The sequence below is a fragment of the Eretmochelys imbricata genome, chromosome 7 (assembly GCF_965152235.1).
Source record: "Eretmochelys imbricata isolate rEreImb1 chromosome 7, rEreImb1.hap1, whole genome shotgun sequence".
NCBI lineage: Eukaryota > Metazoa > Chordata > Testudines > Cheloniidae > Eretmochelys > Eretmochelys imbricata.
In genome coordinates, this window is record NC_135578.1 from 59335830 (window position 1) to 59358172 (window position 22343).

Genomic DNA, 22343 nt, shown 5'->3' on the forward strand with positions numbered 1-22343 from the left:
ACCAAACCCATTAGAAAATCTCCAATGCTCTTTGTTGCCATAGCAGAAAGTACGCATGGACAGGCCGTGTCTTCACAGAGGATTTCTAAGTCGGTTTCGGGATGTATATTAGAACGCAACAAAGTAGCTAAGAGAGCCCCCACCCCGTTCCAAGGGTATTACGGCTCACTCCACACAAGCACAAGCAGCCTCCAGGGCATCCTTAATAGGTGTTCTGCTGCAGGACATCTGCAGAGCAGCAACTTGGACCTATGTCCACGCATTTGCATCACACTATGCTCTGACTCAGGCTGCAACAGTGGATGTGGCTATAAGAATGGCAGGCAGTACCACAGTCACCTCTGCTACCAGCTTCCTTGTGCCCCCCTCCACTCTGAGCACTGCTTGCTAGTCACCCACATGTGGAACCATGCATAGGGACCAGCACTTGAAGAAGAAATGGAAGTTACTTACTGTAACTGGAGGTTCTTTGAGATATGTGGTCCCTGTTTGTATTCCACTACCCACACTCCTTCCCCTCTGCTTTGGATCCTGTTGAATTGCAATAAGAGGGAACTGGAGAGGCCTCAACCTGCACCTCACCTTACACCCTCTCTTGGGAGCAGGAGGGAAACTACTGCACAAGTGCAGGTCAACCCGCACTGCTTTGAAGAATTTCAGCACTCAGGAGCATGGCACGCATGCATACCCCACATGTGGAATACAGATATGGACCACCCATCTTGAAGAATCTCCAGTTACAGTAAGTAATTTCTTAAGGTACTGTGTAGGGCAGGGGTGGCCAACCTGAGCCTAAGAAGGAGCCAGAATTTACCAATGAACATTGCCAAAGAGCCACAGTAATAGGTCAGCAGCCCCCCATCCACTACCCGGCTCCAGCCCCCAGCACCTTCCACCCCCCCTGCAGCCCCGCCAATCAGCGCCTCCCCCTCCATCCCCACTCCTCCTGCCCGCCTCAATTAGCTGTTTTGCAGTGTGCAGGAGGCTCTGGTGGGGAGGAGCGAGGGCATGGCAGGCTTGGGGGAAGGGGCAGGGGCCTTGGGGGAAGGGGTGGAGTGGTGGCAGGACCTGGGGCAAAGCAGGGGGTTGAGCAGTGAGCACCCCACAGCATACTGGAAAGTTAGCACCTGTAGCTCCAGCCTCAGAGTCAACGTCTTTGCAAGGAGCCGCATATTAACCTCTGAAAAGCCGCATGCGGCTACGGAGCCACAGGTTGGCCACCCCTGGTGTAGGGACTCAGGTGATCAATTTCTGGGTTCAGGTACTGGTTCTATCATGGATTTTCTGCCTGGCTTTGGGCAAGTCACATAGGCCCAGATCTTCCAATGTAGGTAGGTGCCTAACTCCCATTGAAATCACTGAGAGAAAGACAACCTAAATATCTTTGATAATCTGGGTCTTAATCTCTGTGTGCTTTAGCTCCCCATCTGTACAATGGGCATTTCCCTCCGTCTGGCTCATCTGCGTAACCTGCAAACTCTTCAAGGCAGGGGCGGTGTCTTTGTGTACGTGCAGCACCTAGCACAATGGGACCCTGATCTGGGTAGGGGGCAGGTCACTAGGTGTTACTGTGCTTATATAAAAAAAGAGGCTGAGCCTCAAGCACAACTGGAAATTTACCGCTGAATGTAATTTTGTTTCCATATATGGAAACCGGGGATGTGTCAAATCCACTTTTAAAAATTATTTATTATTTTGAAAGAGTGTTAATAAAAAAACAAACTAAAAGCAGGATTAGAAAAGGAAGGAAAATATCATAGAACAGCAGAAGTAATCCTGACATATTGTACAAGATCATGAAACAACTCAGGATTGATAAACACAACATGTTAATTAGACACAAACTCTTTTTCTCCATGCAGAAAACTACATAGCAACATCTGGTATAATGATACATAAGGCATATAAAAAGAAATCAACCACTTTCAGATCAGAATGTAGGCAATTATTGAGTCAGTAAACTCTGAGGGCGCAAATCCCCTGGAGCCTTCAAAGATTCGTTAGTAATTTTATGAGAATTTAACAGTGCTTTCACATTGTCATAATTGTGGAATAAACCTGTGTTTTTCTTATACTTTTAACAAGACAAAGTTTTGTGGGCTAAATGGAAGTTAAATAATGCAATGTGAAATAGACATTTCTTCCTGCTTAGCTTTGGATAAATCCAGAAAGAGATGTACTCTGATATTCAGCTAAGTAATAATTTTTTCCTCTCACTACATTTGCTGTATAATTCTTCTCTATCTATTGAGGATACAAAGATGCAAAAAAATTCCCAAGAGGTATATTAAGTAATCTGAATAATGTGGATAACCAGAGGAGAGAAGCAAATGCAAATAAGGAATTTTTAAAAACAAAACTATTTTCACTGCTCCTTTCTGAAGTGCTTGGAAAAATCCCAGACTGCAAAGTCATTACATGTTTTTCAAAGAAAAAGGACATTTTTCTTAAGAAGCGTGTTTCCCATTTAAGTAACTGGACCATATACAATGATGTATGAGTCTGCTTCTGCTCCCCAATTGACAAAAGGAGTCCTTTAGCTCAAGCAGTAGAAGTTTGTGCTCCTATGCAGGTCTTTTTGCTTCGATCCTGTAGGTAGCAGAACTGATCTATCTCAAATTTCTCCTTTTTCTTTTGATTTCATCAACATTTGAGTCTTATTTTCCACCCCTTAAATCTTAACAGAGAAAGGACATAATTTTGACTTGAATGCATCAAAGCATTGGTTTGAAAACGCTTGCCATTAAATTGTACTCAGCTGCACTTGTTGTCAGTAAGAGGTCATTTTCCTAATGCTGACAAAGTGTCAAAGCCCAGATTTGCAGGTCACTTGCTGTTGCTTTTACAGTAAAGAAACAGGCGTGACTTAGTTTCTCCATGGAGCTGTATCCACACATGCTCTTGTAGGTACAGAAACTTCCCATTATGGTCTTATACATTGTAATAAGGGAAAGGCTCTCTTATTTCTGTGAATGGCTTTTAATAACAGGCCACAGTTGACTCATTCACTAAACATCAGTTCACACCTGCTAAATGCTCTCCCATGGTGGAGCCCCAACAACACCAGCAGGACACTTAAATGGACTAGGTGTGACATTTTTACACAGAGCCATTGAAATGCATCCCCTTGACAATCTTCCCAATTAACTGTGAGAGCTCCTGTACATTGACAGTGAATGGCACTGTCCTGTAGGAGGGAGTGCCAGCTGGGGTGGGTGGGGGAGGGATTGGGTTACTCATTGGGTTGTGCAGCAGGGGAGAATTGGAGGTTTTGAAATTTGGGAAAGGGCGGGGCTTGAGACCTTTGTTAGGTACTCTGCTTCTCTCCCCTCCCTTCCTAAGGAAAGAAATTTAGAAAAGCTGGACATGCACAAGTCCATGGGGCCTGATGCAATGCATCTGAGGGTGCTGAGGGAATTCGCTGATGTGATTGCAGAGCCATTGGCCATTATCTTTGAAAACTTGTGGTAATTGGGGGAGGACCCAGACAATTGGAAAAGGCAAATATAGTGCCCATCTTTAAAAAAGGGAAGAAGGAGAATCCGGGGAACTACAAACTGGTCAGCCTCACCTAAGTCCCCAGAAAAACAATGGAGCAGGTCCTCAAATAATCCATTTTGAAGCACTTCGAGGAGAGGAAGGTGATCAGGAAGAGTCAACATGGATTCACCAAGGGCAAGTCATGACTGACCAACCTGATTGCCTTTTATGATGAGGTAACTGGCTCTGTGGATATGGGGAAAGCAATGGACGTGATATACCTTGACATTAGCAAAGCTTTTGAAATGGTCTCTCACAGTATTCTTTCCAGCAAGTTAAAGAAGCATGGATTGGATGAATGGAGTATAAGGTGGATAGAAAACTGGCTAGATCGTGGGGCTCAACAGGTAGTGATCAATGGCTCGATGCCTAGTTGGCAGCTGGTATCAAGTGGAGTGCCCCAGGGGTCAGTCCTGGGGCTGGTTTTGTTCAACATCTTCATTAATGATCTGGATGATAGGATGGATTGCACCCTCAGCAAGTTCACAGATGACACTAAGCTAGGGGGAGAGCTAGATACAGTGGAGGGTAGGGATAGGGTCCAGAGTGACCTAGACAAATTGGAGGTTGGATATTAGGAAACACTATTTTACTAGGAGTTAGAGGCTTTTAAGTCCCGGCTTGACAAAGCCCTGGCTGGGATGATTTAGCTGGGGTTGGTCCTGCTTTGAGCAGAGGGTTGGACTAGATGACCTCCTGAGGTCTCTTCCAACCCTAATCTTCTATAATTCTATGAACTCCAGGGCTGGTCAGCACCCTCAGCCAGGCACTAATTTGGACAAGGAGGCCCTTTCCCATAGCTCTATCCTCTGCAGCAGCCGGGGTAGAGGAGCTGTCACATAAAACATGGGACATGGCAGAACAAAGGTGGGTTCTTAACTCGGAGTCACTAACCTGAGTTAAAATATCAGTGAAGGCATGGCAACTTGGATCAGCAGCTCCACTTCAACCCCAGCCTGCCCTATAGGCTTAAACTCAAGCTGCTAACCCGAGTTGCTGTGTCTTCACTGTTTGTCGCCCGAGTTAAGAATACACCTTATTTTTTTATCCAGTGTAGACGTGCCCATAGAGAGAGGACATCAGCACCCATCCCTTACAAAGAGGTAAGTGACATCTCCATAATAACTATCCCAGGCAGCCAGATGCAGAACTAGGGTGTTGGCTTGACTAGGATAAAATGTGGGGGGTTTTGGCCCCTGTTAGCTAGGACGATCTAACATGTTATAATGCTCTGGTTTAGACAAAGCAAACTGTATTTCAGCACGTGCGAAGCCAATTGAGCTGAAGCACAGGCTCTTGCTCTTGCTCTTGCCCAACTTGACCAGTTTAGCACGTGCTAGAGGCATCCTACCTTCCCTCATCCACAGTCCCAGCCCATGGCCTGGGCAAAAGGAAACCACTCCTGACTGATTCCCATTATACACACCCACACAAACACAATGTACCCAAGCTTTTTCTCCCCAATAGGAGCCCCCTTTCCCCAGCTGCACTATTGTCTTCCCCTACTCTAACACAGCAGCTCCACCCTTTCAAGGAGCACCATGAAAACGCTCAGAACAAAAGAACAGCTGGGAAACATCAGGATTTGGAGAACTGCAACACCACCCCCTGCCAGGGACCCAAATGTTCCCCACCCACACAAGACCTGTAGCCTGTGGGGCTGCCTCCTGCCTCAGGCCCTTGAGAGGTCAACTTCCCCCTGCCCAGATCCTCGGGGCTACTCCTACCTTAGGCTACTGTGAGATCACTGCCTCCTTGCATCCTATGAGGCTGCCCCCCTGCTTCAGGTCTCTGTGAAGTCACTGCTTGCCCCCCTATTCTGTGGAGCTTCCTCTCAGCCTCAGGCCTTTAGGAGGATACTGCCCCTCCCCTCTCAATCCTAAATCCCAGGTTTGGCTCCACTGGCATCCACAAAACTCCCACTGAACCCTGTATTTGCCTAAGTTCACTAGTTGGCACTTACATTTTTGGGGTAAAAGTTCCCTAGGCGCCTACATTCCTGCCTCTGGGCAAGTGCACAAGTGCATCTGGAGGCCTAAGCCCCAGGGCGATTCACAAACCAGGGACGACAGGTGTTCATCTGCCTAAGTGCCCTACAACAGGAAGGATGCCTACCAAATGGGGTCCCATTCAAAGTCCAGCAGGAGGAGGAGGCCACCCATCTTTTAACTTTTATCAATTTCCATCTCTGCCTGAGGGGAAGAAAGGATTTGAACAGGGCTCTTCCATCTCTCAGGAGAGCGCTGTAACCAGTCAGATTTGGGATATTCCGATCTGGAGCTTCCTCAGTCTCTCCTATTGCACGGTGGATAAATATTTAAGTAGTCACTGGACGGGACGGGGACGGAGAGAGAGACAGACTGACTTTTAAAACACATAATAGTATCAGAAAAAAAACAGTAAATTACAGATTGAAAAACAGTCGCTCATCCCAGTACAGAGTGCATGTCCAATAGTCCACTGCTAAATAATCTGATCCAAATTGCTTATGAGAGTAAAATATCTAAACGCTAAGTGAAGACATAAAAATCTAAAAAACTGAATAGCATCAGCAAGCCCAGTACCAGATCATTGACATGGTCTGTTTTGTTAAAATGGCCATGTTTGCTTGACCCAAAATAAAGTTTGCAAGGCATACCACACATCTATTTGTGAACCTATACTTAGCAGTAAAAATAAATACAGTAGGGGGAAAAAATCAAGGGACAATAACCAAAAAATACTCTGAGGTAAAAGAAATAATGTCTGTAAACTGGAACAGGTAAGAAACGTATGAAAAACCGCCTCCTCCGTGTCACAAAAAGGGCAGGACGTGGATACCTGTGGAGCCAAACGATGCACAAACACATGTGTGGTTATAGCTCTGTGACGATTTCTCCATTGGAGATCACCCCTCCTCTTCACAATTGGAGGCTTGCATGCAGTTTGCCAGGCTGGATGGATGGAGTCCGTCACCATCGATGCTGTAACAAGCATTCGAACGGGATGAATCTTTACCATAAGCACATACGAGGACTTGTGGCCTAAGCTATTAAAAGTAGATTCAGCAGACCCAAAGGCAAGAAAACTGCCGGGCTGGTCAACATCCCAATCCCCAGGAAGAACAACAGGCAAGAAAACAGAAGCATTAGTATAATCAGGAATGGCTCGCTCAGGGAGGCAACAGCACTGACCAAACTAGCCTACTTCACAGCACCCTCAGAAACTAGACCCCTCCACTTTCTACGGCTGTTTTTCACTTTGAGGCTTTGCCTGCAAGCCAGAATCCTCAGCCAAGGCCACCGATTCCATAGCAACAGGTTCAGCCTCCATTTCACAGTCAGGCTCAGGCCAAGAGTCCGCTGAGTCAGGAGCCAGGGACCCCGTGATGCCATCTCCCCCAGGTAGTAAAGGGGGTGCTATCTCCCCACCAACCAACATCCCCACAGACATCTGGAGGCTCTGCCACAGCCACCTCACCCTGTGCTTTACTCTCAGAAACCCCCACATTCCCAGGCACAGGGTCCCCATTCCCAAGGGCAGCCTGCCTCATCTTAGGGCACTGACGGACCTAAAGCATCCAACTCCCACAATGAAAACAGGCCATGTCCTCAGTGTCAGCGGCCGCAATGTAGTCACACTCCCCAATCCCGTACTTCAGGGAAACTTCTAAAACCTGGGAAGCATTGTTTAATATCATACAAACCTGCCTATGAGAGGCATGCTGAATCTCTGGAGCTTTACAGCCCGAAGGAATCAGCCTAATAGGGCTACTGATCTTATCATAACTTGCCAGGTCTCTGGCCAGCTGCTCACTTCCTAATAAAGGAGGAACATTAGAGATAGCAACAGCAGGTGTCGCGAAGGCCACTACAACAGGGGTTCTCAAACTGGGGGGTCGTGAGCTGTCAACTTCCACCCCAAACCCCGCTTTGCCTCCAGCATTTATAATGGTGTTAAATATATTTAAAAGTGTTTTTAATTTATAAAGAGGGTCGCACTCAGAGGCTTGCTATGTGAAAGAGGTCACCAGTAAAAAAGTTTGAGAGCCACTGCACTACACGGACAAACACCACCCCCCACAACAATCTCCTCCACAACCACCTGCTAAGCAAGGCAACAAACACAATAGCCTTGCTCATGCGGGAGGCAGATCTCACATTTTTAAACCCACTCACCTTCCTCACAGTTACAACACACTGCTTCACAGAGGAAGAGGCTGGAGGCAAAATTTGCAACCCATGGCTACAGGTTAAACCCTCAGAATCCACAAGAAACTGAGGGCTCCGTCTCCCCTCAGGGGACAGATAAAAGCCTGCTAAAACAAAAGAAATCCTGAAATTAAACCCACAACAACCATAAAACTAAACACACACACAAAGAAAAACAGAGCACACAGTGATGCACACCGACACTCGACCTCACTCCTAAACACTCCCACAATCCTCAGCGAGGTCCAGCCCTACTGCTTTATAATTTCTATGCTTTATTTTTATATATATATTACATGTATATATTTGTATGACAAATATATATACTGCAATAATTTACACAATGGTCTTTCATAATTTCTCCACAGTGGAGCAACTTCAACAGGAAAACCTGAGAAAGCCTCAAATCAGAATATTGCATAGCTCAGTGGCTGGAGGAGTCTTCTGAGACAAGAGAGACCCCTGTTCAAATACTTGGTCCCCTCAGGGAGAGGAGGGAATTGAACCTGGATCCCCTACATCCCAGGTAAGGACTGTAACTCATCAGATAGGTAGCTCCACCACTACGGCTGCCACCTCTACCCATTTTGTATGGACAAGGCAGAAGGCCTTATTCATGTCCCCAAAAATAGCCGAGGCACCTAAGCCTCCTGACCCCAGGCAGCAAGTTCCCATTCGTGGATCGCTAAGCAGAGCTCAGGGCCTTCCTGCACCCTGGATTTAAGCGCCTATCTCTGTGAGGGGGTGGGGCATAGCACATCCCCCTCTGGTCAGCATCTCCCATTGGCTAATTTAGATGGCTCCCCGCCTAGCGTGGTGGCTTTTGTAGATCCTGTTCTTAGATGTCTATGTCTTCCCATTTATTATCCTAGCCATCTAAATCAGGCTTGGTGAATTGCAGTGGTCTTCTGGGTGCCTTTCCTAGATGCCTAAAAGTTAGGCACTGTGATGCTGAGCACCACAATGCCTAAATCCCATTTTGGATCCCACCCTCAATCCCTCTGCGTCTATTTAGAATGTAAGTTCTTCAGGGCAGGGGCTGTCTCTTACTATGGGTTTAAACAGTGCCTAAAACAATGGAGCCCCATTAAGAGTTGGGGCTTCTAGATGCTACGGTAATTCAAATTAATAAATAATAATAATAATAGATATAGGTAGACTCCAAGTGAGTCACAGCCCTTTTCCATACTGTCTACTCTGGTAGAGATCCACATTCCCTTCAAATCTCCTGCTACTTCTTTGATTAGGTCACGTAAACACATGCCTGGTTCAAATGTTGAAACTAAACCAATGCTCCAAAATCCATCAATTCTTATTCTGGAATTCTTACTTAATACAGCTATTTAACAACAAGAAATTCACCTTGTTACTAAAAAAATAAAAGCCAACTTATGTGTAATTGTTATTCTAATTACAAGTCCTGGAGCAGTTCTCATTTTCCCCTCAGCATTATTATGAACCTCATTTCCTTACGAAGTCCAGGATAAACAATTCCAATATATTTTATTTTAATTATCAGTGTTTAATGAGCCATAATGAAACTATGTTGAGTGGTGCAGAAAAAAAATAATTTAAAGAACTGAGTGGCGGTAACTTGCTGTTCATATTTCACCTGTTGTGGCACAGAACTGTATTATCTAGTATTCAGCTATGCCATCACTTTCTTATTAATTATATCTGCTCTTTAATAGAAAACTTTCTTCTTTCTGTCACCTGAATCAACAGGGGCCCCATAAAGATGTCCCAGAGGAACCAGGTGACTCTTTGATGTGCGCATTGAGGGATATTATTGAATTGAAAGTGATTGCATTAGGGGGCCACATTCAGTGTGTTTGTGTGCTTATATCTCTTGGTGGCATTGGGCTAATGCATGGAGATCTGTATTGTGCTGCGTGCAGATATTGTCTAAACTCATGGGTTCCCAGGTTTTTAGTGCTAGCCTTATAGTTGGAAGAATTTTCTCATCACAAACAGCCTTTCCCTCATAAGAATGACACTCACTAACACCGACACAGCCCAATCATCCCTACCAATAAAAAAGAGAAGAAGATATTACAGCGGAACCTCAGTTTTACAAACACCAATCTTACAAGTGACCAGTTATAAGAATCATTTTTTTCATCAAGAAAAAAACCAAACACATAATGCCGGCAACGGTGACAAAGAACAAGTCAACATCCCTTTGCATTCCGATGCCTTTGGTGCATTGGAAAGCCCTTTGCAGTGGTTTGAAGGACAAGCAAAAAGTAATGCAGTGCACCAGACTGCAACCTATGCACCAGGACTCCTGTAGTTTTGAGGTGTTAAATTTGATGCACTTTTTGATTTTATGAACACCTCAATCCACTATTAGTCCATAAAATAGGGGTTCTACAGCAATAAAATCTAACTTGAAAAGAAAAACCCTACCCCAAACCAAATTTTTACCCAAAAATGGAGAAGAGCTGGAGACTCCAGGAAGGCTTTCGCTGCTGCTATTGTCTCTACATGGAAGGCACCCAGATACTATGGTGATGGGTAGTGCTATAAAACCCTAAAAGAGAAAAAAACAGCAACTTTAAGTTAACAGTGTTTTGTGTGTAGGAATATATATATTAGGATAGGGAGCTTACCCATCTTGCTGGCTATTGTCATGAGTCTCAACTTTACGTGGTGATGCAGCATTGGACCATCTTGTGGTGCTGGGGCACAGGAAGGGGAAGAGAACATTGGCAGGAGAAGAAATGTACAGTATCTGAAAGGAGTTTGGGTTCTCAAGCAGGCCCACAAGCAGCCACACGAATGTCTATGAGTCAGCAGCAAGGGTTTGAAACCGAGACCTCCAGCACCAAACCACAGACTTCACTTGCTAAAGGAGTAACTCCCTTAGCTGGATAAAGTAGTAGGCAGTTCTCCTCTTTGCCAGTGGTGTCCAAACTCCCTCCCAGTTTCACTCCCATTCTGAGTCCCATCTCCACTAACTCCCATTCTCCCTTCTCATCCCTCCTGAAGTCAGTCACTGCCCCTCCCCCCAATGTAGGGTGCCAGGACAGGGAATAAAGTCCCTTGGACGATTTTGTTGCCTTCACAGGAGAAGGGGAACCAGTGGCAGAGATTCTAGTTCTTCCCCTCTCATCCTGGGAGGGTGGGGGAACCAGCAAGGAGAAAGACCTTTCTAAGAGAAGAGGTGAATTGGGATCTCCTTGCTGGGACACCTCTTCTTCCCCTGTCAAGGGCTCCTACTTCTCCCCGCACGGGTGGGAAGGCTGGGAGCCCTCAGTAGCTGCTACTAGGCACCAACATCTGCTGCTCCCACTTCAGATTCCCAAGCCTGGTGAGTTGGCAAACCCAGTGAGGAGGTGGAAGGAGGGAAAGCTCCAAGAGACTCCTGCTCTCTCCATCAGGGAGAGGTAGAGAAGCAGGAGTTTGCCTCTTACTTTAACCCCCTGTACATTGTCTCTGCTTGTTCCTATTTAAAGTGTCATAACATATTTACATATTGAATGTTATTCCAAGGGATCTCAAAGCACTTTCCAAATGTTATATTATTTTATTTAATTAATTTATATTTAACTAATAAAAAGATGCCTAGGCAAGATTTTAGCACCTTACCAAGTAATCATTATTTTAAATGATTTGTACTGCAGTGGGCTGTCATGGCCCAGGACCCCATTGTGTCAGGTGCTGTACAAACAGAACAAAAAGACAGTCCCTGTGCCAAGGAGCTTGCAGCCGAAATAATAAATACAGGAAAGTCCCAGCAGCACTGAAATTAATTTTTCAAACAGGAATGCAGTCACCTGCAAAAAAAGCTCCCTTTTGCCCCATCATCATTCTGGGAAGCAATCCTCAACCCTCTCCAAAATGCGCATCAAACATGTCTTTTGCAGCAAAGGTGTTAGGAATCATTTCACTCAACACTGGCACGCAGCTACCTCTGGGGCCAAACAGGCTCACTTTAATAGTTTTCCAAGGATGGAGATCTGAGAATGGTAGCCTTTGGCCTTTGAGAGTGGCCTTGGCCAGGTGGTTCAGAGGAAGGTATAAAACATTCAAGGTCAAAGTCACTCCTAGTGTAACTACACATAGGGCCGGATTACCAGAGGTATTCTTTTTAAAAGCATTGTAAGTGCCTAACTCCCATTGATTTCAATGAGTTAGGCAGCTCACCTTTGGAAATCTGGCCTGTACTGTCCTCAGTGGAATTACACCAGGGCTGAATTGGCCATCTAATCACATGGCGCTATACCATAAGAGCAGATGCTTTTCTGACCCAAGGTGGGGATCACTTTATGCTCTGAAGTTTATACACTTTATTGACAGGCTCTGTGGTTTAATGGGTTGCGCATTGGCCTTCTAGATGGATGACAGAATAAGTTATTCAATGGGCGTGAATTTGAGCTACATTTGGGGGTTAGACTAGATGACACTTGTGGTCTCTTTTAACCCTATGGCTCTAAAAAGCAGGAGTCTTTATAATTTGGATCCGTTAATGTAATTGCAATAGCTTCATACAACTCTATATTCATGGGAGTGTATAATATAGAAACACAACTGGGCTTTTGGTCCTTAAGAACTTTACATGCCAACAAACTGAAACAATCTTTCAAAAAGTGTAGCTTGGGACTCAGATAGGCACTGGCACAAAAAGTGAATGGGGCTAATCCCCGTGGATCTGAGCTTGCTGATGGTACTCAGGCAAAAATCCTAGCAAGCTTTAGTGTGAGTTTTATTTGAATAACGACTATGGGATCAGGTGCATAGGGATAGATATTTTGTTTTGTTTATTCAGTTTTGCCATGGGAGTTTAGGGCCTGATTCAGCACCCACTGAAGGCAATGGGAATGTGTCCATTGTTTTCAGTGAGCATTGGACCAGGCCTTAGAAGGGAAACTGACCAATGTAATAACATTGCAATAACATACATTGAAGACGTATTTCATAATTGTATTGGAAAATTAAATTACTCTATTACAGATTAATTAAAAATATTCCACACTTTCTTTTAATACAGTAAAAACAATTTGGCAATTTGCTAATTACAGAAGTTGCTATTTACAGAAACAAAGATAGTTCCTTACAGTATAAATATTTTCTCCAGCTCCCTGCAGCAGACGTCTCCAGAAAGTTACTGTTGAACTTGAAGAAACTACAATATTGCTTAACAATGTGTTTTGCTATTTCTAATGTCTGTCCTGCATTGTTGACCTTTAACATACACAGGTCCAGAGCATGTGACAGAGTGGAAAAAGGCACCAAGACATAGCAGATATTTGCCATGTACACACAGCAGAAAAAGCTGTTCCTGCAGCCTGAGCACCATGGTCTGTCTCCCTCTTGCTTCAGAAACGGTAGGTTTCAGGGGAGAGTAATGGGCTGTGCTGGGCAACTGCCCATGCGGGAGCTGGTGTCCCAGGCAGGCGTTGGATCAAGGCTGAGGAACGGCTCTTCCACTATCCAGCACTGTCGGGGACCCGTCAGTATTTGGGTGGGACCTGCCCTATAGGACTGTAGGCCTGCAAATCTGGAGCCTATGCAAATAGAGCAATGCCATATTTGATAAATATGTATTATTTCATTTGCATAAAATCTCTCTCTTCCCACCCCCATGCCTGGTTCCCTTGCCCTAGCTCCTCTTTTTTCCCTTCCCACCTCCAGGTTCCAGCCCACTCTCTGAATCCGCCCACAGACACACTTGACCATAGAGCCCCTGCCTAAAGCATAGTCGCCAGATCTCCTGGGCTGGGGGAGGAATGTGCTGTTAGTGTCCTGGAGGACTTTTGGGGGTCTCTATAGTTTAGTGTCATAGTGGCTGTGAAGGACACTAACCGTAGAGGAGCAGTCTACAGAGGCCCAGCTCCTTGGGAAATGGACAAATATGCAGACTGGGAGTGGGCCTGGCCTGGCCTGAGAACCAGCTGCAGAGAATGCCCCCTACTCCAAGCAGGGAATAGAACCCAGAAGTCCTGACTTCCAGACTCCCCTTTCCCCACTCTAACAACTAGACGCAACTCCCCTCCCACAGCTAGGGATGGAACCCAGGAGTCCTGGCTCCCAGTCTCTGTCTCCCAGAGCTGGGAAAGAAGCCAAGAATCCTGGCTCCCTGCTCCAACAACGAGACTCTAACCAAACAGAGGTGTTTTCTAACAATGGTTCTGCCTAAAATGCTCAGGGTTTTACGTTATAGCCCTATTTAAACCAAGTTCCGCTCTGTCCCACTGGTTTGTATATACAGAAACACCCCCCCCCCACACCTTCCCTGCATTGTCACCACAGGCCAGGCAGCATGGGACCCTTTGAAAAGTCAGCAGGTCTGTAGAATTTGGCAGCATTCTCCTCTCAGCTGCTGTCCCATGGATGGAGCCTGGAGGTGGAGCCTTTTCAAAGCTGACTGGCTGGCTCCCCCCTGATCTGACATGTTATTAATCTGAACATCACAAGAGCTGTGAATAGGTGCTGGAACTAGGGGTGCTATCACCCCCCTGGCTTGATGTAGCAATAACAACCCAAATACATGGTATCCGCCTTCAGCACCCTCACTTTAGAAGTTGTTCCAGCACCACTGGGGCTGTGGAGAACGGGTGCACTGAGTCCAGATGCGAGTCAGTTGCAGGCAGAATGGGCTCTTGTTAATGACAACCACAGCTTGTGGCCACCATGTCTTTATAATTCTTAAGGACAACATTCTCATTGTCGTCAAAGTACATAATACTGATGGAACTCAGTTTGTCTGGGACACAGCACGGCGTGCTGACGTCTTTGGTCAGTTTCAGCGTATGCACTATGGACTGGACGGTAGCATGGTTGGTCGCTCTTAGACTTTCCCCTAAGGGGAACAGGCAGGCCCCTTTGCAATAATAAGCCTTGTAGCCACGTGGGGAAATGATCCACCCTGCCCAACCAATTTTATGGAAGTCGACGAAGAGATCATTGAGCTGGCATGGCACAATTTTGTCTTTGTGGGAGAAGGAAGAGGTATCCCGAATTCTTCTGCTTTTGTTCACTCTGATGTTTGCAAAGACCTCATTTTGGTGAGGTAGGTGTGATGAAGTATCATCTTCAGGCGAGGATGGCTGGAATTCTGAAAGCAAGAGGACATGACAGGGGTAAGTAAACCTTTGTCATGAAAAACACTGTATTTCTGTCTATACGTTGGGAGGAGTTTATTGCTCTCAAAGGAGATAGTCCTCATGAAACACACAGATTTAAACAAAACTGGGTAAGGACAATGACACTTATGGTATATCTATACTATGAGTAAGGGGTGCGATTGCTCCTGTTCGGGTACACATAGGCGAGCTTTCATTGAGCGAACACGAATACAAATAGCAGGGTAGCCGCAATAGTGCAGGTAGTTGCATGCTACCCATGGCTTAGTCATGTCTCCACCGCGCTATCTGTGCTTCTGTGGCTACATTGCTACTCAAAGATAGCTAGTGTGAGTATGTATACACAGGCAGGGGGATCACATTACCAGCTCGTAGTGTAGACATAGCCTTAGACAATGACAGTATTATAAATCTTAAATACTTAGACATTAGGCTGCACTTCCCTCAGGACCAAATCCTGAGGTCTTCTTCATAGAGTCATAGATTCCAAGGCCAGAAGGGTCCATTGTGATCGTCTAGTCCAGGGGTTCTCAATCTGGAGGTTGGGATTCCCTCAGGGGGTCGTGAGCTTATTACATGGGGGGTCGCGAGCGGTCAGCCTCCACCCCAAACCCCGCTTTGCCTCCAGCATTTGTAATGGTGTTAAATATATTAAAATGTGTTTTTCATTTATAAGGGGGGTCGCCCTCAGAGGCTTGGTGTGTGAAAGTGGTCACCAGTACAAACATTTGAGAGCCACTGGGCTAGTCTGATCTGTGTAACACAGTCTAGAGAACTCCTCCAGAAGGGTTCCTTTTGAACTACAGCCTATCTTTAAAAAAAATAAAAATCCAATATTGATTTAAAAATTGCCGGTGATGGAGAATCCACCACGACCCTTGGTACGTTGTTCCAAGGATTCATTATCCTCACTGTTCAAAATGTATGCCTTATTTCCAGTCTGAATGTGTCTCGCTTCAGCTTGGCATGCAAGGCCCAAAAAGCACTGAAAATACAAAACAAAGGTCAGGAAATAGTGAAAGTATTGGAGACTGCACAGCTCCCTGCACTACAGAGCCAAGTCTGGTTGTGTCTCTGTATAGGAAGGTGGAGCAGAAACGGAGAGAACCAGAGAAACATGGACTGCCCAGATTTATTGACCACAAATTGTAGATGGGGCAAAGGTTCCCTACACTGAGAAGCAGGATTCTGTCTCCAAGCCACCACATAAAGTCCTTTTACTGGACAGGGAGCCGGAATTTCACTGTAAACTTGGCACTAGGCTGGTCTGTTTTACTTTTGTTTCTAGTCAGTTTCGCTGTCTGGTTCTCATGAGCCAGCACAATGTTGTCTTGTTTGGGTCCTTTCTGATGTACAAATAAGGCTGGAAAGTTTATTTTTAAGTTTTATTTATTTGGACGTATCAGGACTGCAAAGACTAATCTCCCTTAGCTCTGGTGGAGGATCAGTGGGAGGTGTAAGGAATGTTTGTTATAATTTAAGAGGTGAGGTATTGAACAGTCAACAAAAACTTCCCTTATTCAAAGCGTCAATTAGTCATTGCAGTTACATCGACATTTTAGAAAACAAAGAAAAAGAAAAAGCAAAAAAAAAGTTTTAAACTGCCCGACTAAAAACTCCCTTCCCTCTGGACAGCTGAACTTCCATTTTGTGATGTCACCATTTGCATAAGCTCTCCAGTCATTTAGAATCTTCCAGCCCAGACAGGACCTGCAAGTCTAACGTAAATCAAGAAGAAGCAGAACCCTTCCCCCTTTTCAAACAAACAAAACAAAACACCCTTTTGGCTTTTATTATGAGTCAAAGAAGAAAAAATAGGTATAAACACAATATATTTTTCCTTAGCAGGTCCCTTTCTTACTTAAATAAAACAACTAAAAGTTTTCTACTTCCTTTTCCTTGCAGAGATAGACCTAAAATTGTAACTCAGACCCTAAGGGAACCTTGGCACTGGATGAAAGAGTGCTACAGGGTTCCCGAACCTCCTGAGTGAAGGGCCAAGAAGCCTCTTTAGTCTCTCCGTGGGCTTTTGCGGACCTCAGAAGTTCCATAGGAGTGAAGGGGTTGCCTTCCTGATCTTCTGTCCCTCAAGCTTAGTGCTCACCGAGTCCCTTCTCTCTGTGGACCTCCTGAGAGGATTTGTAGCTTGCAGCAATAGCATTCCCCTCTGAGGTACCCTGGGAGGTTTGTCAAATAGAGAATACAGATTCTGCACACTTCCGTTTGCTAACTGCTTATGGCCCTGTCAGGATGTTAGATACATAAGAAGTGACAAATCATCACACTTAGTATTAAAGACATGATTGTGGGAAATGAAAGATAAAAACCAACGTTCTTTCAAGCATGCTTTCAATAGTCTACAGGGAAAGAAGGAAAGATGGAATGAACATCTCTCTACAGGGGCAGAGTTAAGGTGGCTTGAGTGCCTTGTTTGAGAAGGGAAACCTTACCTCTGCATTTCCTGGGTTCTCATTTTTGTTTGTGTTATGATGTTTGTTGTTTATCTGCTTGAAAGGTAATATGCACTGAAACCCAATATGAGCCTGCAACCTTAGCTTCATAGCCAGCACATTTTTTGTGGGAGATGCATTTCATAAATAGGAAACCTTTGTAGTATAAATTCCAATTTTTTTCTTTAACTTACTAAAAAGTTGTATGGTGGACACGAGCGTGCACATGCACACACACAAATCTGAGTGACATTTCCAGCCCGTCTTCCCTTCTGGTCCTCTTCTCTCCCTTCCTCAAGTGTATATATCTGCTTTCCCTCCTTCTGCTTGCTACCCTTCCTATCATCTTTTGTCCTCTTCCCCAGCACTACCTTGCATCCCATGAGGTCCAGAACTCCATATATTGGTGGAGTTGACATTGCATGCTCATAGGCTGGAAGTCACTGGTTCTACACCTTTGACTAGAATGATGGGCATGAAGAGAAGACATACTTAGGCCAGGACTATAGATGGAAGACTATAAACTTTTGCTGGCATAGCATACTTGTGTTGGTCAGGGATGTGATGAGTTGTGTTTTGTGACTGACATAGCTGTGCTGGCAAAAGCACCTAGTGTTGATGCAGATATACCAGGAAAAACTGCACTTTTGTCAGTATAATTTGTTTCGCTCACGGTGGGGCTGGAATAAGCTTCAGTTTTGCTGGTCTAAACTGCCTCCAAACTACATTTGCCTGTATAGAATACTAATATCACTATACCAGCAAAGCGCTCCTACTATAGACCTGGCCTAAGATGTCTGGTGACCCACTACAGGAGGCAAATAATAAAATGATTATATCAAAGCAAGCTTTTGACAGTGGCAAACCAGAATCAGTTTCAGTGTCAGAACCTGCTTGTGATTAATGCAACTATCTGCAGAAAATGCATGAGGAAGTAACAGAACTAATTAAAGGGAGCTTCTGTTTAAAGAGTTACTGTTGCATTATCTTACCGGTGGAAGAGGGTAGGAAGCTGGAAGATTTCTGTCTGTCATTATTGGTGAAGAGGACCAAGAAAGCATTCCTACTGTCTCGCATATTGTGCTGGCTCTTGGCAAACTTGACAAAGTTAGATTCCATTTTGGTTTTAGATAGATGAGTTGTAGTGATCAAAAAGCCATGGTTAGTGCTGCTGTGTCCCACCCATTTGGAAACCTCGGAACAAAAAAGAAAAGTGGAGAGGATCATTTGAGTACGTCTATCTCATTAGGACTAAGTAATGTTTATATGGGGGAAGAAGGAATAGGCTAAAAGATTGCCGGGACATATTATATTATTATGAAGACAATAGTTGTAACTGCCTAGTTAAGGTTAAACTGAGTTTTGTACTTAAACCAGCAACTCACCATCTTTGTGCTGTACGAAGCATACAGTGTAACTTCCCCAAAACCACAGCCCTTACCTTTAAATACAGAATTATTTTTTGGAGAATTTACTAGTACATTGATTGATTAATCTAGGAGTCAAAATTAATTTTAAAATTGATCCTTGCCAGGAATTTAGAACCCTTTGTCAGACCTCTCTTTTCCCAAGTAATCTTAATAATGGAATAATATAGACTCCAGACTTTCCATATTGTTAAAACTCATTTAAATCTCACACACAGGCTACATCGGAGGAAATTAGCAATCAAGCTAAATTATTAACAATTGCTGAATCTGACTATTATGATTGTGGACTAACAGGTAAAGCTAAATCACTGGCTCAGGTCACTCTTAGCTCAGGCCATTGTAACCTCAGAGGTAATTCAACCAGTCAGCCACAGCATGCTTGTGAATCTGATCTTAAAGATAAAATAAAATAATTATATAAGGCTGATAGTAATGAGTTGCAAATCTGTACTGATATCAGATGGTTAATTTTGTTTTTTAAGTGAAATTCCCCAGACCAAAAACAAAGGTTCAGCCGGAGATAAGGTTGAGAGCACATATCAATAATTTAAGGGCATCTCCAAAACATGTATTACAAACCAAAGAGATTTAGAGTTAAGGTTACATTTATAAGGATCTAGAGACATTAAGGTATGGAAAATACAAAGCTAAAGCCCTAAATAACCTTAACTCTGCCCTGTAGTGATGCCATGAGCGTAAAAAGAAAATGAAAAACCAATTTCTCCTAAGAAATTAATGCCGTCTACCCTGGGACTGCAAACATTAAAATGCTTTAATCATAATTATGTAGTTATTGTATGTTGTTACTATGAGCAGAGTTAAGGTCATTTGGCTGTTGCAGGTCGTACGCTGCTACCAGTTAATAAGCTCAGGTTATCAGGCTTGTGGCTTTGGAGCTAGAGAATTTAGGGTTCTGTCTCTGCTAATGCCCTGAAGTTTTGATATCCAGCGTAGTGGCAACCATGAAGTTCCTAGCTCATGGCCATGAATTTGTTACAATATCTTTAGCATAAAAAACAACGGAATTAAGAATTCTCCGCTTACTGTCTGCGTGACATTGAACACCTCCCAGCCTTCGGTATACAAAGACAGTAGTCTGGATGAAATGAGATTTCTTCTCTGCAGCTTACTTCCTCTGTCCAAAAGCTCATACACATCCACCTTGAATATGGTAATACAACAAAACAAAATTAAATGGGGAACAATTGATTGTCTCCAGCAAAGAGGTCAGCATCAAAGAAACACGTTTCCTCCACTTCCAGGATGGATTCACCCTGTCTGTTGACCTGCACTGAGACTAAAAAGTGGCTTCTGGTCAGCTTCACATAAGGGCAAGAAGTAATGTACATCTACTAGATACCTACAGATAGATCTATCTATATCCCTAACCCTAGATAGATATATACCCCTAATCCTTAGTAATTTTTTAGGAGTAAGTAATAAATAAGAACCTGTATATCTGGTAATCATAATGAAAATATACATAACAAAAACAAAAAACAGTGAATATTCTCTCAGCACTTGGATATTATCTCATGTACTAAGAGCCACACAAAAACAAATATCTGCAAATGGAAAATCACCTGGCCATCTATTTTTTGTCTATTTTGACTACTTGATATTGTCCCAAGTTTCCTATTGCCCCACATATTTGCCCATTGGGTTCGCAGACCACCTGATTCCCTTGAGATGGACTGGAGCTGCAGAATTTGGATCTGGATTGCAAATATCTCAAAATCTGGGATAGCTTGGCTGTGGTTTGAGCTCACCTTCAGGATCACCGAACTGTCCTGTTTGCTTTTGCACAGATAAATCAGTAGATTGTTTGGCAGCATTGATGTTTCATTGAAAAAAGTTCAGAGGAAAAAAAAAATAGCATAGCAACAAAACCAAAACCCTGGCTGTATTTCTTTGCTTGTTGGAGTCAAAGAAATAGATGAAACTTCTACATTGCTGGCAGTAACCACATAAAACACAGGATAGTTTCATGGGGTAGTTGGTTTCAGTCTCATTTCTTTCATGCTTGATTTTTTTAACTTTGTTAGCTTAAAGACACTATCTGTCGATTAATTATTCATTTGTTATTATTGTTAATAATATAATCGCCCACTTACTTTGAGAAAATGTTGCCAAAAAGATTTTTGAGGCACATGGTTTTTATTTAGCTTGAAAACTCTGAGCTCAGCTTTTAGCATTTGTTCATTCCTCCCGACCGAAGAGATGTTGAAGTAGAAATAAGACTGATCAAAATAATCTAGAAAAAAAACAACAGGATTATTAATAACCAGTCCAACATACAAGACACAGAAAGAATACTCTGATTTTCCAGGAAATGGCAATATGTCACCTGCAGTAACAGAAAGAACTACTCAAATGTGTGTGTTAAAACAGTGATAGACATAGGACACTGAAGTGAAAATAGAATTAAAAATAGGTCTTCAGAGCAAACCAAAAGCATATAACCATGCAAGAGCCAGGCATCTAATAAAATGGAGCAAATTAAATTTTCTGTGCATGGGATATTTTAAAAGAATTTAAAAAAAAAATCAGACCTATGTTTATTTTGAATTCAGAATGCCCCACCCCCCACCCAACATTCACTAAGTAGCAATGAGTTTGTATCAAAGGCTTCCATATAAAAGTTTAATCTACAGGGGTCAGGTATATACAAAACACCTTACATCACCCAACACCCTTCCACATTTCTACACACGTACACATCTGCACACTCTTAATCCCCCACTCTCCCCCCCCTCCCGATACAGCCCTGCTCTCCCCACAAACCCATTAGCTTCAGTGGAGTTACACTGGGGTGAATTTGCCTCCCTAGCTTTGTCTTGTCCCACTTATCCAGCCTCTCCCCCATCTCCCTCTCTGTGGCTTACCTCGGTCTTCAAGGCTCCGCACCACGTTGCCCTCCAGCAGCCCTGGGGCCTTCGTGATCCCATTGGAATCTGCCACCTTATTGAAAAGATCTACCATAAACTGGGGTGGTTTCCTGTGAGGCAGGACATCATGGGGCAGGGCCTCAATGTCAAAGACCTCCTGCAGTCTCCGCATGGCTTCGGCGAGAATCCCTTTTCTCTGCGTCCGCACGGACACCCTGGACAAGCGAGCGGGGTCACAGAGCAGCAGGAGCAGCAATACGAGGCAGCGCCAGCCCTGGGATGCTGCCATGTCAACTAGATCCTCTTTGGCTGTTACAGAAGGAGAAGTGCAGCTGCAGCTCAGGTGTGCTCTGGTCTGGAGTCTTTGAGGAGTGCAGAGCTCCAGGAGGTACTTGTCACTGGCAGCCAAGCCTCCCAAATGGGCTGAGAAATCCACCCCACCACCTCCTATAAGGCAGTGTGCAGGGAGTGCTTGGTTTTGCATGACAAATCTGAGCACCCGCTTGGTGGTGGTGTGGCCATGGGTGGAGTTCCTGCAAGTGACAAGCCACACAACTAGCTGACTAAGCAGCTTGAATCCACACATCTGACATAATGCTTTATTCCAGGCCTTTGTCAGTGTCCCTGCTGCAGCTAGTCACCGTCCAGTCACCAGAAGGGGGTTGGGGCGGGGGAGATGGACTTTTGTGTTCTTTCTAGGTCTAAGATACAGTCCCCCTTTTCAGTCCTTGGCCTTAAACCTGATAATTGTGCTAAG

At 44.3% G+C, this 22343-nt stretch overlaps 1 protein-coding gene across 1 annotated transcript; it reads right to left on the reverse strand.

Annotated features, from left to right (window-relative positions):
- Nucleotides 1–14338: 14338 nt before the first annotated feature.
- LOC144268361 (bone morphogenetic protein 2-like) lies at nt 14339–21758 on the reverse strand. The gene is made up of 5 exons (XM_077823166.1): nt 21584–21758; nt 20813–20952; nt 19743–19859; nt 18261–18462; nt 14339–14790 (listed from the first exon to the last, which is right to left on the reverse strand). The coding sequence occupies exons 1-5, from the start codon at nt 21756–21758 to the stop codon at nt 14339–14341; spliced, it is 1086 nt and encodes a 361-aa protein (XP_077679292.1).
- Between the last annotated feature and the right edge of the window lie 585 nt (nt 21759–22343).